The 18,045-nt window shown below is 45.7% G+C and overlaps 1 protein-coding gene across 10 annotated transcripts in view; it reads right to left on the reverse strand.

The window, feature by feature from the left end:
• The window catches only part of KTN1 (kinectin 1), a 70,000-nt gene that overhangs the window by 39,294 nt on the left and 12,661 nt on the right, over positions 1-18,045 (reverse strand). For 9 of the 10 annotated variants that reach the window (XM_048948069.1, XM_048948063.1, XM_048948071.1 and 6 more), the window contains exons 2-6: positions 10,297-10,846; positions 8,401-8,538; positions 6,128-6,295; positions 3,584-3,714; positions 2,019-2,135 (exon numbers count right to left, since the gene is read on the reverse strand). In XM_048948069.1, coding sequence (XP_048804026.1) covers positions 2,019-2,135; positions 3,584-3,714; positions 6,128-6,295; positions 8,401-8,538; positions 10,297-10,813 — 1,071 coding nt within the window. In that variant the 5' untranslated portion in view covers positions 10,814-10,846. The remainder of the gene's footprint in view (positions 1-2,018; positions 2,136-3,583; positions 3,715-6,127; positions 6,296-8,400; positions 8,539-10,296; positions 10,847-18,045) is intronic. The other variant, XM_048948066.1, reaches the window with a different exon arrangement.

Below are 18,045 nucleotides of genomic sequence, written 5' to 3' on the forward strand. Positions count from 1 at the left end.
GGGCGTACCTTGGATTTTCCTCCCAGGTACAGCAAAATGAAAGAAACTGGATAAAGAATTGCAGCAAAACTACAAAGCATTTCAGAGCATGTAATTGCTTTATAGCAGGTTGCAAAGCCAACGCTGAAAACAGTTTTGCCATGGGAGATGGGGTATTAGCACCCAGCAATAAGGCCTGAATTCCACCAGCATGCCACATTATAACTTCCAAATGAAAATACACAGTTCAATTTGGATTATTTATTAGCCAGTAACTCAACCTGGACACCTGAGAAATCCACAGAGCTGCTAATCTGCAATATAAGTGCATTTGCTGCAGAAAGCAAAACCATTGAGTGCAGGGCTCAGGCAGCTCTGTTCACAGGAGTATTTGCACACTCAAACTCCAAGTGCCTCCAGCTATGCCACACAACGTAGCTCCACACAGTGCCAGAGGCTTCTCCAGAGATCCAAAGTGCCCACATTAGCAGTCAGCCTCTCCGACAGCACGGAGAGCCCTGCCACAACGTTTCAGTGCTCCAAATAACTAGCCTGAATACCTTCCACCTCTTCAGAGTAATTATAAGCTTTGTCCACATTTCATTTTCAATAAAAGCTGTTCTCTCTTTTTAGAGCCAGTGAGTTGGCTTCAGGAAGCTGTCTTCTTCAGAATAAGAAAAAAAAATAAACCATAATAAGCTCCCAAGCATACATTCACAGAGTAACCAAAGACATTAGGAGATAGTTTAACACAAAGCCTTCTCAAACACGAGTGTCATTGGTCTTCCATCTGCTAGGATACAACAAGAGGGAGGCAGCATGACATTTTCTGGCTTCCTTCTACCCCTCCACCAACTTCTGCCATTCATCTACAACCCTCACCAGCCCATGCACCCCACCAAGGCAGTGCCACAGATGCTGGCAAGACCAGCTCTCACACCCTCAACACCACAGAGGTCAGGCACTCCTTGCTCTCATTCATCCTCTCCAGATATCACCTGCACTGACAGCCCCAGGGACATCTCTGCACCTCACTTTCTAAGTCCCTCCATAGCTTTCAACAGTGTGTTCAAAGGAACATGTTAATTAGAAGATAAAAGCTTGTTGAGTTTTTTCCCTTTGCTTACCCTGATGACTTAGCACTGCAGCAGCTCTGCCTTCACCTGCTTCCTCTCAGCTTTCAGAAATGCCTGTTCATCTTTCCTCTTCCCTTTCCTCCCCCTAACAAAACTTGGAAAACTAACAACCACCCCTCTTCTCTGCAGACCCTGCCTTGCTTTCCAACCACCACCCTGTAGATGGCTTTTCCCCCTCCACACTCATGCTCTGGCACTCACACTCCTTCTGCTCAGATCCTGTCCCACAGTATTCCTGATTCTAACATCACTCTACTTCCAAATTACCCAAAACATAAGAATCCTACCCCTGCCAAGTCTCTGATTTATTACAACACTGACATAATTCAGTTTTCCACAGTAACTGTTCTCCTTTGAAATATTCAATAGAAAAAAAAAAATAAATGTAGTTTCATGAAGTTATCTCGACAGTGGTACAACTGTAAGTCTAAAACCATCAGTGCTGCAACTCAAGGGGCCAAGCAGCATTCAAACTTGCTGCAGCTTTCTCAAAGAAAGCTGATCATTACTGTGCCTAGAAGCAAGCAAGCATCCAAATACTGGAATATGTACACTCAATTAAAGCTGCAATGGAAAAAGAGGTGTTTTATATTTATATCCATGTAATGCTCACGAAAAAAAAAAAGCATTTGCTCTTAATAACCTTTTGAAGAGAAAAATGGCCTCAGTTTAAAAATGCCAGTGAGTGAGCTACCTGGAAAAACTACTGGCAAACAGCTCTGCACAAACACACTAATAGCATCATAAAAACTAACACAGAGTCTTGGAACACCTTCCCAATATAAGAGATTCCAGCTTTTAATTTAGACTAACCTCAACAGGCCAGAATTTGTTGCTGCTCATTCTCCAAGCCCCTGCAATTATCCAAAAGCTCTCTGCACACACAAACTCCTTTGCATTTACCTGGGTTAGCTGCTTGCACTGCTCCTTTGCAACAGCTGCCTCTTCCTTCATTGCAGCGAGCATTTTCTCCTTCTCTTGCAGCTGATGCATAGCTGCAGCCGACTCTGCCTTGCTGGCCTGCAGCAAAAGCACACACGAGTGGTCAATACATGCCAGAAGTACACCAGCAGAGTGAGGCTGAAAGGAAGCAACACCCCCTCATGCCCTCACATGGTTTGTGTGCACAGCATACATGGCACCACGAGTACCCAGCCCTGCTGCTAATGGATCCTGCAGCGCTGGTTTTATTGGACCAGGAAATGCATTTTCAAATGCACTGAAACCAATTAAGAGAATAAATGGGCTCTTAAGGAGCTCCCACATTGGAAGATGGCTGCTTTGGTGGCACTGGGAAAAACAAAGAGCAGTCATTAAAGAAATAAAGGAAAACAGCACAGCCATGCTGAATCATTTGATAAATGAGAGAGGAAGAGATTGCCAACATCACCAGGTCCCACCCATGCTCAAAGCAGGCATAATCCAACCTGGAGTAGAAATACCACCTGATTTCCTGAAAGCTCACTACAAGGGAAACAGGGAACACTGGTCTGGTCCCCCTTCCACTCAGGAGAGCCTCCAGCTACAACAGTAACATCTCTGTGCGGGAGAATGACAAGTTTTAGAGGTGCTGTGGGACACAGAAGCAGAGGGAATGATCCCTGCTGTCCTGCCACTTGTACACTGGCCTTAGAAAATAAAATAACTGCCACAAGGGGCAAACCTTCTACACATACACATTCAGACTGTGTTAAATAAAGTCTGCTAGTAAAAGAAGCAGAGGGGAGTTGCAGTCCCACAAACCCATTCTCAATTTGGTTGGAAGATCGCCTTCGATAGTATTGTAAGATACTGGTGGTCATCACCCTGTTGTCTTAATACAGAACTGCAGAAATTAGGGAGTAAAGAAGCACCAAGCATTGGAATGGGTTGTCCAGAGAAGTTACTCAGCCTCAGTTCTTCATGGTTTAAAGCCTGACTGGATAAAGTCCTGAGCAGCCCAGGCTGACCAGGGAGCAGACCCTGCTTTGAGCAAGAGAATGGACCGCAGACCTTCCAATCTGAGGTATCCTAAGGTCCTATGAAACACATTCAAAATAGCCAGAACGCTTTAATGTGTAAGGTTTCTAAGAGGGAGTCCTGTTTGTTGCTTTTTTTCCTTAATTCCTATCACAGTTTTTCCTACATATTTGTGAGAGATGGCTGCTAAAGTCACCAGATAGCCTTCCCCCATGCCAACACACTGCGTCAGCTGCAACAGCCCTACATTACATAGCTTCTGCTGATGGTTATGGCTGCCCTTTACGAGCAGTTAGGAGCTATCAGCCTGTCTAGCCAGCCCTGGCAGATGGCAGATATCTGACAACTGCCTTCTGCATGTAAAAGCAGGCACAGACCAGCTGGAAAAAAGTCTTCCAAAGCCATAATGCAGAAACAGCGACAAAACATCCATTAGCTCATTTGACAGTGTCTCCTCCACTTTCTACCCATCTAAAAGCCTCCTCTCCCCCATACCCACAGACATTCACCTTTTGTAAGACGTCGTGAATTGCACCAGGTTTTTCCTTCAACACCTCCACTACACAACGGGCCTCATCTTCAGTGAAGATCATATTCTTCATGGCCATCACAAAGTCTTTAAATTTTACTTCAGCATTCTCTGCAACACAGAAGGGAGGATATATTTGCTTTGGACTCAGTACAGAATTATTTATTTTGCCTCGAAACAGCATGTGATGGGGTATCATTATGCATTATATTTAATTTCAGTCTGAAATGCCAAGAAGCAAAAGGTCATGAGCATTCAGTTAAAACAACATAACTCAGATTTAAATCTGATAACAATCTGCCAGCTGACAGTTTTGGGGGAAAAAAAATCCCATCGCTTTGTTTGTACAGTTGGTAACATTTATAGTGTTGCTAGCAAGAAGACAAAGCACAACACAGATCTGGGGGGAAAAATAGCACAAATGTGAGAACTTGAAGAGTTCTTCCCAGCATATTATGACAGTAATTCAAACTGAGCTCCCAGTTCAGAGGACAGCCTCGCTCCAAAAGCAATATGCAGACGACAGAGCAATGAATTTACATGGCACATTTCTGATTACAATGCATGGAATCAGAAAGATATTCCATCGGTCTAAGTTTGGAAATGAACTGCTGCAGGAATTCAGCAGCAGGCAGATAAATCAGTGAGATCCATCTTCATCACTGATTCTGTAAGTGTTCAGAAAGACACAAACAAAGCAAGTGCACTCCAGATCTGCCATGCTCTTACAGAAACAAAAGCATTTTTCATTAGAAAAACAGGCTGCACAAATAAGTCATTAGGTGGCCCCCTAACTTAAGGAAATGGAAGCACAAGTCTGAGGCACCCAGTATCCCTATCCAAGAGAAGTATGCCAAGAGACTGGAGGGGAGTAAAAAGAAAGTAAAAACTTAAGAAGGTTGCTTGGTTCAGATAGTGCCCCTAAGATAATGGAGAATGGTCCAGCTTTCTCACCACAGCTCTGGACGTGATATCAAACCACAAGGCAAACCCAAACCCCAGAAGAGAATAAAATATGAATGAAAAATAGGAAACTAAATTCTGGCAATATTAAGACCATAGGAAAAATTATCGAGCGTGAAAACAGAGAACTGAGTAACAGTCCAGAGAGCTGTGAGGGAAGCCCTGAGGAATTCCAGCACACCCCATCCTTGTCCTAAACCCAACTTGGCCTTGGCCACAGACTTCAAATCATGTCATCAATGCACTGACATCACCAGTGATGCTTTTACCAGGAACATACCAACATCCTGAGACCAGAGTCTGGTTTGCTGAAGGTCTACTGGGCTTGGAGCAGACCAAGCCCTGTGCTCCCTGAACACAGGAAGAGCCTTGCCCTTGCAAGAAGCTTACAGTTAGAATACAAGAAGATTTCTATATTGGGAGAGCAAATCCCAGCTGACACAGAAGAATTAGAAGCTCACATAGAAGGGTTACGGCTTGCAAAGGAAACGAGAAGGGACTGGTGCACAGGGGAGGCTTTCATGCCCCACAGCAATAATACACAGCCATTGAGTTGGAAGCACAAGAGGAGCCTCAGGCAAGTGGGAATCCAACTCAGGTATCACAGAGTTGCCAAGAAGACTTCAAAGTGTGCATTTTTGAATACAGGTCTAAAACCAGAAACGGTGGTGAGTCACTAGGCAGGCAATGCAGAGTCTGTCCTCTGAACAAGCCCGAACAGGGAACCACTGCCCAGCCATTTGGCTTCTTCTGCCCACAGATTTAAGGGTCTCAGCAAGCCTGTCGTGCTTTGAGCACATCCATGACCTACATGAAGCCTCAGTGGGACATGATGCTCAGGAATCGCATCAGTCTTCCCCAGCAGAGCATAAAGGAAGCCCCCCCTGCTCCTCTGCCAATTCCAAGCACACTGAAAGGAAAATTCAGCATCTTGCTGGAAACCAAGAGACTCCCACAGGCAATTTGCTTTCTGTGTTGCACTCAGGTATCTGCTGGCTGGTTGGCCCAAAGCAGCTTCAGAATAGCATGAAAGCACACAGCCTGCACTCCCAGCTCAGGCAGGCCCCAAGAGCACACAGGGAAACCTCTTGCTCTGGATTCCAACACTGTTAAAGATGCCTAAACTATGCTGTACAACTAGGAACAGGAAACAAAACGCTGGCGATACTGAGCCCCTAGCAGAAATTATCAAGCATGAAAAACAAATTGCTGAATAACAGCTCAGGAGGTGGGGGGAAAGCACTGAGAAATTCTAGCACACTCTCTCATGTGCATCTGTGTGGTCTGTGATCATCCATTTGCTCACTGTGAGGACACAAAAGCCTACAGTCAGCATTAAAAGGATTCAGATGGAGCAAAGCCCTTTCAGCCGTGCCAAAAACAGTAGAGAAGTGAACACAGACAAGAACAAACAGCGTCCTGCAGCCACAAACATTCTCCTCGAATCCTTTCTGTTTTGCTGGGAAGAAAGGATTTCTCTCCTCACAGAAAGCACGCTCACTCCCTGGGCACTGACTGCCTAGAAGTGTGAACAAAGCAAACCACATCATCAGCTTCTTACCTTTATCAGTTTCATTCTTCATTTTCTTGCCACCGCTCTTCTGGATCCCTTCATTCATGTTTTGTTTTGCTACTTCCACCACTTCTCTCTTTTCCAAAGCACCAGAATCAGAGTTATCCATCAAAGGAATGTAGGTAGTGGGCTGAATAAGAGGCTCATCCACCAAAACTGCAAGCAGAAGTCCACAGAACAAGTTAAAGCTTTTTAATAATTAACTTCAACATATGGAAAAGGAGCATAACACCTCAGTGAGTTGGATTACCACATATTTAACCACAGTAGTTAGTTAGTTATGTGCTATTATCCATCACAGCTTAACTCATTAAACCTCTTTAGGTAAGTTCATTAAATAAAGGTCTCTAATTTACAGTTATTTAATAACTCCAATTAAACTCACATTTTCAAAGGTGTTTTTATAGCATGATAAGAAGTAGCAGAGAAGAACCTCAACATTTTGACTTTCACTTCACTTTCTCATTAGAGCTGCACATAGCATCCATGAGACTGGTTTGCCTGGGGCAGCACCCTGAAACATGAGCACGATGATGTCTTTTGCTCCTGCTCTGCTAAATGCTAGTACCTTACTGCCAACACTTGCACCCACATTACATCACCAGCAACCTCAACCATTTAGGAAGAACGTGTGTTAGGGGCAGCAATCAGGCTTATTTCCCACGCAGACTCAGCTGTACCTAATGAGGATATCTCATCTGTCAGAGCAGGCTCCAGGCACCATCAGCATTCAGACACCCTGAAGTACTGACTGACCTCAGTCCCCACGCACACAGCACTGTATGAATGCAGTGAGAAAACCCCTGCCCAAAGAGCTGCTCAGTCTGCTCTGCTGAGACAAAGAGTAGAGAAGAGGAGAGGAAGAGCAACACATGAGGAATGATGGATGCAGCCAGCAACAGAGCTGGACTTGGGGTTTTCCCAGGGCACGCTTCCTGCAGCACACAAGACATTCTGCACAGAGCCACACTGTGGTGAGAAGGTTCACAGATCCCCTCAGCCCAGACAAAGGGCTGATGGAGATCAGAGGCCATGCAGTGGGCTGGGGAGAGGAGGAAATAGATGGGATACAAGTTTTCAGACATCAGCACAACACCAACGTGCCTTCCTGACAGCCAGAGAGATAGTTAGAAAATGCTTCCACATTCCATATGCCTTATTCTCCTCCTTAAAAAGCAGCCAAACCTTCAGTGTAACCTATAAGTATCTTCCCTCTTAAGCAGCAAGCAAACACCTGCACACACACAACAAGCACAGGAGTGAGAAGAGGCCCCCTCCAACAGAAATATCCACCTCCCAATCCTGTTAGCATCCTCAACTTTTTCAGGTTTCTCCTTATTATCTTCCCCTCCGTGTTTCAACCCCTTCCTTTTAAAAAGCCCACCTAAGAGCTGCAACACACTCAGTGCTGTCAGTCTGACTGGAGTCAACATCCACAAAGGACGTGGCCTGGTGGGTGTGCTGGAGATAAGCCGATGGTTGGACTGATGATCTTAGTGGACCTTAGTGTTAGACCTTAACAATTCCATGATCCACACCCTGATAACCTGACCAAAACACAGGAAGCACAGTGAGTGCTGCTGCTCACACCAGGAGCTGCTCACCAGCCGCCAGCTTCTTCAGAGCTGTCCCAGTGAAGAACAGTTTTGAGAAGCTAACAAGGTGGCCTCAGAGAACTTCATGGTCACGCTCTTCCCAAATGCCACAGACACAACAGCACTCATTGTAAAAGGCTGGAATACAGAGGCAGACTGAGCCAAGAGGAGACGAGAAACAGCATCTTGGCAGAGAGCGAAAGATGACGAACAGTGAAGGCCTTGACAGCAGTGATGAGCAGTTTATGTTGGAGCAACAGCTAGCTAACAAAAGGACAGTAAGAGAGGAACGTGGTCAATGCAACTGAGTAAAATAACTGCTGTCTTGTTTGGGGCAGATGACTGCAGCCATGCAGACGTGCCTTGCTTAGAGCAGCTTACAGCCTGTTCAGCTTACTCCCTGCATCAGTATATTACTCCTCAATTCTAGCGTGGATGTTTGGATCTAAAACCTCAAAAAAAACAATCAGTGTTATCTCACATTCATTGGTACCAGAGGTTCATAAAACAAAGAACTGTATATCAAGATCTTTCCTACCCGGAATTCCTACTTTTTCTAATTAAAAAAAAAATATTCTTCTACAGTTTCTTTCCCAAAAGTACAGACAAAAAAAGGTTTAATAGTCAGATGTGCCTGAACCGATAAGAAACCCTCAGTATTCTCACCATTATCAACTTTCTGCTTCTTTGCAGAGACTTTCTTCTTTCCCGATACGTTTTCTTGTTTTATCTCCTGGTGGAGCAGCACAGGTTCTTGCTTTTTGGCAGGAGATGCAACAGAATCAGTCTTAGTATCTTGATCATCTGTAACAGACAAGTGAGACAACGTGCTCTTCCTTACACTCTTCATTATTACTTTTAAATGAGTGGATCTAAATCACTCCCAGAATAAAAGAAACTCACGTATTTTAAGTGAGAACACAAAGTTACACACAGATACCTGTTAACACACCCCCAAGCACATACACTTCCCATATCAGATAAGACCCCAGAGCAAAAGAAAGGTTTTAGCAGAGTCAAGGGCCATAGCACTGAGTGGTCTGACAGACAGGAATTTTACCTGCATAACACAATGAAAAGTAGTGATTTAACAAATGCAGGTTATGCTGCAACAGAGCACACAGCACGTGTTACCTGGGTTAGTTTCTCATCTGCAAGAAGTATTCCCTCCCCCCATTCCATCAACACACTCGTGCACATTATACACACACACTCCAACAGCTACCAGGACTGTGAGAAGCAGAAAATAAGTGTTTCATGTTAGGGAACTGTTCTTTTTAAGAGTTATTTCAACAGAGAGGGTTGGGTTTTTTGTTGTTTTGTTGTTGGATCTGGGGTTTTTTGTTTTGTTTTTCATCTCTTTTGGACAGCAGGTGCTGTATGGTACACTCAGCAGAGCCGACACAGCACAGGGCTATGGTGTTAGATCCCATCACCGGGGGGGAAAGCTGTGGCAGCCCTCAGAGCAGTGGTTGCAGACCACATTTGAACCACGCCACAGAGATTTTTGGAAAGCTCCCAAAAACAAGAGGTTTTTTTTTGCTAATAGTGGGTGGGTCTTGTTCAGAAAAAAAGAAAAAAGAAATCACCACATCAAGCAGCAATGTCACTTTTTTTCTTCACTCCCTGTAGCAAGCCTGTCATATTACCAGTTACAGTGTCTGCAAATACTTTGTTTCTCACTTATTTCTGAGCACTCTCATTTTTCTCATCTTCCATTTATGGACACCTACACAGAGACATGCTGACTTCTGCTGAGCATACCATCAAAATGGTCACAAACAGCTCAGACTACAACTCTCCACCTGTTCTAATTTGGATGCTTCCACTGCTCAGTTGCAATGGCTAATCTGGGGGGGAGTTAAACATCCATTCCATTTGGTTAGGAGGGTGTAAGAAGTGGGAAGCAGCCTGCATCCCAGGCTGGATGTGACTCTGGGCAGCCTGGCCTGGTGGTTGGCAACCTGCCCACAGCAGGGGGTTGAAACTAGATGATCACTGTGGTCCTTTTGAAGCCAGGTCATCCTGTGATTCTATGATTTTAAGTGCTTCTTTCCACAAATCAACCACCAAAGATCTTTTTGTACATTAAGCCTACACTTAAACAGTGATTTATTTTGCACACTCTAGTATGGGGTTGCCCTAGAGGTCCTGACTTATCAGAGCAAATGCTCTTAGGACTCCACTTTTTTTCCATAGCTTGACATCAGAATGCACAGAGCAAACACTTAATGACTTTTGAGTTAATCAGAATTTCAACAGCTTGAGAGCAAAGTAGTCAAGTCACAGAGGAAAGGAGAGGTGCATGCTATGCTGTTTCCCTCAACAGCCTGTAGTGGAAGAAAGCAGGGATGGGAGAAGGAAACCCGGAGCATTGCTGCCAGATGAAAAACAGGGGGAAAAAAAGCAATAGCTCATCAAAAGGAAAAAGTTAGAAGTGAGCTTCGCCCCACAGAGATCAGGCAGAACAGTTCTGAGAGAGACACTCTGTGGCCTTGCAAGAAGCAGAGCACAGTTGTGGCGTTCTGTGCAAGAAGCGTATGCAACGTAAGGTACACATGCCATTTTTCTGCTTCTTCTGCCCAGGCTTCTTCTTAGATGCTGCTGATTCGGATGGTGGAGTGGGCTGTTTTGTAACAGGGACTGGTTCTACTTTCTTGCCTGAAGACTTGGATCCTTCCGACTCCTTAGTTACGTGATCATCTTGAGCTGCCTTCTGCTTCTTCTCCTTCTTCTTCCGTTCTCTGATGCCAGCAGATGCCTCAGTCGCACTCAGGGGAACAGGACCAACGTGCTCTTCATCTGTACCCAGGGCATCAGAGAGCTTGAAGTCCCGAGGCGTGCTTTCAGAGTCAGATTCGTGGATGTTCCCATTCTGAGCTTCTTTCTTCTTGTTCTTCTTCTTCTCTGTTTTCTTTTTATCGCTCTTGGTAGGTGGAAACTTTAGGTCCCTTTTCTGCTTCGCAAGGACTTCATCATATAATGTTTCTTTCATGAACAGCCAGAAGAAGAGAAAGATGACTGTAATAACCACAGAAGGAATGAGGATGATGAAGTAGGTAGACTCGTAAAACTCCATTGTGCTTTTCCTTAGCTATATTTAAAAAAAAATCTGCAAGGCAAAATGAAACAAGAATTAGTTTTTGACAATGTATTCCTCAAGACTTTTTTCCCCCCCGCCAATTGCAACAATAAGTGACACTTTGATATTGTTTCAGAAAAATCTGAAAAGCAGCTTTTGATGATGTTGTCAAACTGTATCAATGATGAATAACTTCTGTAATCATTTAGCACTTCCTTTAAAGCTGTTAGCCTGTATAGGAAGGCACTGCAGGTTGGAAGGCTGGCGATCTCAAAGTAGAGCAGTTCTCTTTCCTCACATTTACCCATCTTCCTTGTCTCCCTTCCCAAATGCATTTTATTAAGTTAAAGCTTTCGATATCAGAAACACAGGAGATCACAGTTTCAGAGGCTGTGAAACAAGGACTCACAGATGCTGAGCAACACTGATTCCTTTTAAATAAATTTTTCTTCACCTAAGTCAAGCATCCTGAATTAAGGTTGTCATGGTAAGTGGGAGCTAAGTTCCAATTTTTGCTCTCAGATTTATGAAAGTTTCACCAGTAGAATGAGGAGAAGGGAGACAGATGTAATCTGTAGTCAAACATGATCAGGTTTCTTTTTTCCCCCCCATAACTGCTTTTCAAAGTCTAAAACCCAGCTTTAAGCCCACAAAAAATTCCACACATCCGTAGGAAAGCAGGAAGACCTGTTACTTATTTTGCACATGTAACAGCATACAACCTCCATGGTATGAGCAGACATAGGAGAAGATTGTTTAGCTTGGAGAAGAGAAGGCTCCAGGGAGACCTCACAATGGCATTCCAACACTTTTTCAGCCAGAGGGTGGTGAGGCACTGGCACAGGTTGCCCAAGGAGGCTGTGGATGCCCCATCCCTGCAGGCATTCAAGGCCAGGCTGGATGTGGCTCTGGGCAGCCTGGGCTGCTGGTTGGTGACCTGCACACAGCAGGGGGTTGGAGCTGGATGAGCACTGTGCTCCTTTGCAACCCAGGCCGTTCTAGGATTCTAAAAACCCACTGGGGTCTGAAGGAATCTAACCCAAGTTGTGTGCCCCACAACCAACCTCTGTCACCCAACTGCAGCATGCCCTACCACTGCCAATACATGCAGAGGTCCCCAGCAAAAGCCCCTTTTAGAGCTATAAAGATGGGGAAGGGTCTGGAGGGGAAGAAGTATGAGGAGCACCTGGAGTTCCCAGGTTTGCTGGTGCAGTGCAGAGGTTGAGGGGAGGCCTCATGGCAGCCTACAGCTCCTCATAGGGAGCAGATGGGCCACACTGAGCCCTGCTCTCTAGTGACAGCAATTGTTTTTGAACAGAGTTGCTGTGATAATATATTTGTACAGTGCATTGAACAGCACAGAAAGCAAGGAGTGGGAACTCTAATTTAGCTATTAAGTTATCAAAATAAACAGCTAACGCTTCAATACTCTAATTGTTCACCAGTTGTCTTAACACTAAGTCTCCTCCCAGTTTGTGTATTTTGCTTCCTGAGCGTGCACAGCTTGATGAAAAGGTTTGCATCTGGAACTGCAGCCAGGGCAGAGTTTCACAAGGGCTGCACAAGTGGGAGAAAGAGATCAGATGCATGAAACTAAGAGGGAGCTTTTGGAATGGTTAGCTGCATTTGATAGAACAAGCTTTCCGCATTAAGTGCTACAACAATAGTTATCACTTGAAGGAAACAGATCTTGAAAAATCTGCCTCCACCAAAGTCAATATTGAATGTGCATGGGAGAAACTAATCCCTGAAGTAAATATGTGATTAAGCAGATTTTTCACAAGTGTAATTAAGTTGATCATTACTGCCACAATTTCAGTACCTAACCACAAAGAGCCCAGAACATGCCACCTCTGTCTCATCAATACACAAGCACAAGGCTGGCCATGGTGAGAGTGGTCAGCAAGGCAGGACCAAGGATGAGAGAACCACAGGATGGATTAGGAGGGAAGGGACCTTACAGCTCGTGCAGCCCCAAGCCCTGCCATGGGCAGGGACACCTCTCACCAGCTCAGACTGCTCAAGGCCCCATCCATGGCCTTGGGCATCTCCAGGGATGGGCAACCACAGATCACAGGGCAGCAGTGCCAGAGCCTCACCGCCTCTGAGGAAAAAAGGTTAAGTAGGTGATGGTTATCATTTTGAGACTAGAGAAGCCAGAAGCTTAATTCAGGCTCAGCTGCAACACACTGGCATGCTAAAGCCCAGACACTTGGCTAACTCAGGTCCCCAGCTGCACCAACCCCAAAAGATGCCAGAGCACGCTATTAAGGAAACGAAGGTAAGTCTGATGGTCTACGTGCTTTATCCAGTCACCAACAATGCTTTGGAAATTGTAATTAAAGCATGTTTGTTCCCAGAAAAGTGATGTTTTATTTGCCAAACAGGTGTGTATGCAGCTGGGAAAGCCCCAAATCTTCCTGATTAGCTAAACAGTCACACTAACACCTCTTCTGTATTTTTTCTGAGCCCAAAGTGAGCACCAAGTACAAGCTAAAGATGTGACCTCCTGGAACAAACACCCAATTCCCCTTCCCAGCCTGGAGTAAGCAAGGCAATTGCACACTATCCCTGGAGGTGCCCAAAGCCAGGGGGATGGGACCCTGGGCAGCCTGATCCAGTGGGAGTTACCCAGCTCATGGCAGGGGGTGGGACTAGGTAGGCTTTAAGGTCCTTTCCAACACAACCTCTGAAGCATCACCTCCTGGAGCACACCAATACTGGCTCATAGGCAGGCTGCCAAAGCCACATCCTTTACCACCTGCTCCTCGCCAAGAGGTCTTTGCAAGGTGACACTCACTATGGATAAATGGGCAGGGGTTTGCCTTGCAAAGCTGCCAGCTGTCCTCCAACAATCTCCAATCACTAAATCAACATCTCCATTCCCACTTACACTTCCATATTTCTCAACAAGCCACCTAGGAAGAAGCAGAAGGAATCAGTAGGGGAAAAAAAATCCTATATTGTAATAAGAGAAACAGGACAGAAGTTCTTCCTGTTAAACCTGAAAAAAGCGAATGCTGCACAACCTCAAAACCTCCACACATAAGCTCCAAAGATGTCAAGACACAGGTTCCACGCACACCCTCAGTGGAGGTGAGAAGTGGCACAGAAACCTCGAGTTGCTTTAAATCTTAAGGTTATTCACTCATTAAACACTCATCTGTGTTTTAAACCAAACCTGGAAGAGCATAGGGCACAAATGATGGAGCAGGTCAGCCCGTGCCCACGCAGCACTCATTCTGGGACAGGGGAACAAACAGCATCTGTCCCAGTCTGCACACAGACTCCATTACTGCTCCCATCCAGCATTTCAAAAAGATTGCACTTCTGTTCCCCTGAACAGAGCCCACACTGCAGAAACTACTCCTGAGCTCCAGCACAGTGTTTGCTTGCACCTGACTTCCTCTGCTAGTTAACTCTGGCATGGATTTCATAACACACCCTCTGCTTTCTGCATTTAACTCTCAGGTTTCACTCGGCACCAACACCGCATTTCACGGGGATATTCATTCAGTTTAGGTCCAGGGGATTAACTTACTTGGGAAGACAGAAATAAATTATGTTCCATCTGGCTAATGAGTCACCCATAGCTTAGCCCCAGCACGTTACGAGCACTGCTCCTACTAATGCCTGGGTCTCGAGATGCATGCCATCCCCAGAGATTTGTGCTTCTAAAAAGATAACATTAAACACAGGGGGAAAATACAGAACCATCTCATAGAATAGCCTGGGCTGCAAAGGAGCACAACGCTCATCCAGTTCCAACCCCCTGCTGTGTGCAGGTCACCAACCAGCAGCCCAGGCTGCCCAGAGCCACATCCAGCCTGGCCTTGAATGCCTGCAGGGATGGGGCATCCACAGCCTCCTTGGGCAACCTGTGCCAGTGCCTCACCACCCTCTGGGTGGAAAACTTCCTCCTAATATCCAACCTCACCTCTCGTCCCAGCTTGAATGCTAAGCTATTTAAGATACACACACATCTTAGCTAAGGCAGCAGTTCCTTTAACTGGGGTTTCTCCCCAGGCGTTTTCTCAGCAGCAGCTCTGTGAGACCTGCAGCAGAGATTTAAGACGTGATGCACAGAGGACACCCAGCCCACCACAGAAAGTAGCTTTCCTATGCTCATCACCCAGCATACAACACTGAAGTCAGTCATCTGCCTGGCAAGAGGACAGAGTAAAACTCCTCACATTCAACAGTCACCAGGAGCACAGCAAGAAGTCTGAGGAGCAGCTGCATTGTGTAAATTCCTCAGAGATAAAGCTCTAACACTGTTCCCCTTTAATCCACACACGGCTAGCAGCACACTTCATATTAGCCAGCTGCAAAAGAGGATTATCCCAAAAACAGCTTCATTCCCAAACTCATCCTCCCACAGAGTTCTGCAAGTAACACGGGCACTGGAAGAAGGAACTTCAGCCTAATTTGACACAGGGAACAAAAGGCAACAAGTTTTAGCTCCCCATCCATACAGCAGGGGCAAACAACTCAGGTAATGTCTGAACATCATCTACCCCAAGGCTCAAGACCACGGGAGAAGTGCTGCCTGAAACCCCAGAAATGATTCATTTCATGTCAGCATTGCTACTGAATTGCAGAGTTAGAACATAAGGGTTTCTCTTGGCAGGGGTGGGTGTTTTTATTTATTTACAGCAGTCCTACAACATCACAGAAAAACCAACCTGTTCTTTGTGCACCAAGACACCACACTGAAACCAGGAGAGCTCCTGAAACGTGACACTACAGCAGGCAGCAGTGAAAGCCAGGCCACCACAGCAGGCAGGGATTTCAGTCCATCAAACTTGCTCCAAGCTCGTTAACACCTGACTAATTTCAGCAGGTAATGAGCCTTTGCAATGCCATGTCCTCCACCTCCCTATTCCAGGGTTACACGCTCCCAAAAGCACTCTGCTCTGCAGAGGAGCAGACTGAGGAATGGAGCACAGGAACAGAGGGAGGAAAAGACCAAACCCGAATGTCATTTTAAAGGCAGCAGACTAAGATGTTACACATATATCTCACCTCCCAGCTGTGTGAAAGGCACAGCTCCCAGTAAGCTCACACCACCTTCTTTCAGGTTGCCTTTTAAGCTGCACTGTTGAAAGGCGTGCAAAAAAGAAAAAATAAATCAGCCATAACCCAGAAAACTCAGAGATCTAAACTGACCTGCAGCTTTGATCCAGATGGCAAAGTCCAAGCACTTTTTTCATATTAAACCCTGCATCCAAGAGCTACACTTGACAGTCTGTTGGCAGAAGTCCTCTCAAAACCCAGAGCTGGCGCAGAGCACAACAAGCAGCAGTGCAAATTCGGAGGGTTTCATTTAAATACAGCCCTGACAGCTTGACTTACACAGCCAGAGGAAAGCTTTAGTCACCAGTATTTACACACCAAGCCATTCGAGTATTAAAGTAACTCCTACCTGGGAAGGAGATCTATTGAAGTGCAGCTCAACAGGGCTCAAAACCCCCTCCCAATTTGTTAACAGCAAGAGGAGAAGACTTGTCAATAAATCTTTCCCTTCTTCGCTTGATTACACTGATACAATTAAGCCATTTGCAGAGCACGATCTCAGTGCTTCAAATACCCTCTAGGTAAATATTTTCCATTCCAAACGTGCCGCTGTTTGTACCATCTGTTGGGCTCTGCCTGCTCTCAGCTGCTCGATGTTAGTTAACAGAAACACACGATGTATTAAATTCCAGGAAAGAGTAACTTCAACCAAAGCCTTTTTATTCTCTTCCCACCCTTTTTAAATACAGCTTTAGAATCAACACCTTGGGAAAAAAAAAAAAAATGCAGTGGCAGCCCTGCAGCTGATGAGATACATCCCAGCTTGGAACTAGCTTCAGCAAAAGCAGAGTGAGCAACCTTATGTTGACATGGAGACAGAAACACACACTCTGTGGGGCTGGCAATCCTCCTGTCCCAGCACCCCAATCCCACTCAGACCCTTTGGTGAAGCTTTCTGGGGTTGCTGACATCAGTACATAGACACCATTATCACTCAGGGCTGAAAAAAATCTTAAGAAAGAGAAGTTTTCTTGCAACTTTTACAAAGGGATGATTTGGGATAAAAATCAGCAGCTGATAGGGGTGCCATCAGGACCGAAGGAACACGTTCTCAGCCCCACCAGGCTGCACGTTCTCCCTTGAAATTCCATCTCCTAACACACAACATTAATGTCAGTTTGAGGTTTTGCTGTGTCCCACGCTGGGCAGCAATACAGCCAAGGTCACTACCACAGAAGCTCCAAAGAGCCAAAATATCCCCAGCTGTATCTCTCTCGTTTGCTGTCACTTGCATTGCCACAGATTGTGCAGTCTAACTGCACAGCCAGTGACACTAACAGCAATGATAAGAGGAGCAGCTCTGCTGCCACTGACCTGCCAGCAAGCACACTGAGCCAGCTGCACCTCTCAGCTGCACAGAATGGCTTAGGTAGGAAAGGACCTTACAGCCCCCCAGCCCCATCTCCTGCCATCAGCTGGTTGTCCCCCACCAACTCAGGCTGCCCAGGGCTCCAGTCTTGAGCACCTCCAAAGATGCACCCACAGCTTTCTGGGCAGCCTGTTCCAGCATAATAAATCCAACATCGAGTTAAGCCTTAGCTTTAGCTCTACAAGCAACACAAACCTGGGTTTACATTCTCTCTCATGCCATATTACCTTCTCTTTCCCAGCCATATCAGAGCCGGATTATCTATTGAAAATAAGAGACTGAGCTACCAGATTAATGGCCAAAGCAAAGTTTACTTTACCAGCCTGAAGAGCAAATCCTCAGCATCACGGGGCCTCTAACAAGATGAGCCAGGCACAGATTTAAGGCAGGATTCTCGGGTCAGCACCTGAAATCTGTGTGCCCTGCATCTGGATGAGAAGGAGAAGCAAGCCCTGCCCGTTCTGCTATTTTGATCAGCTGTTGGAGAAGTTAGCAGAGGCTTGTACGAGCCAAGCTGATGCAACAGTCCAGAACAGCTCAGGTTTACTACACACAAAAGCCATTTACACAAATTTTAAGCCATTATGCACCTCAACAAAGGCCTTCTGACATCTGCCCAGTCTGTTGTATAAATACCCATCAGCTCACTCACCTCCATTGCTCACAGCCCTGCAGCTGCAGGTTGGTGAACCTGGCCTCTCATTGCATCCTCCTCATCCCCTCCTCCATCTGCTGACACAATGCAAACATCATCATCCCTCGCTTCTGCCAAAACCAGGCAGCT

Source organism: Lagopus muta, chromosome 6 (genome assembly GCF_023343835.1).
Source record: "Lagopus muta isolate bLagMut1 chromosome 6, bLagMut1 primary, whole genome shotgun sequence".
Taxonomy (NCBI): Eukaryota; Metazoa; Chordata; class Aves; order Galliformes; family Phasianidae; genus Lagopus; species Lagopus muta.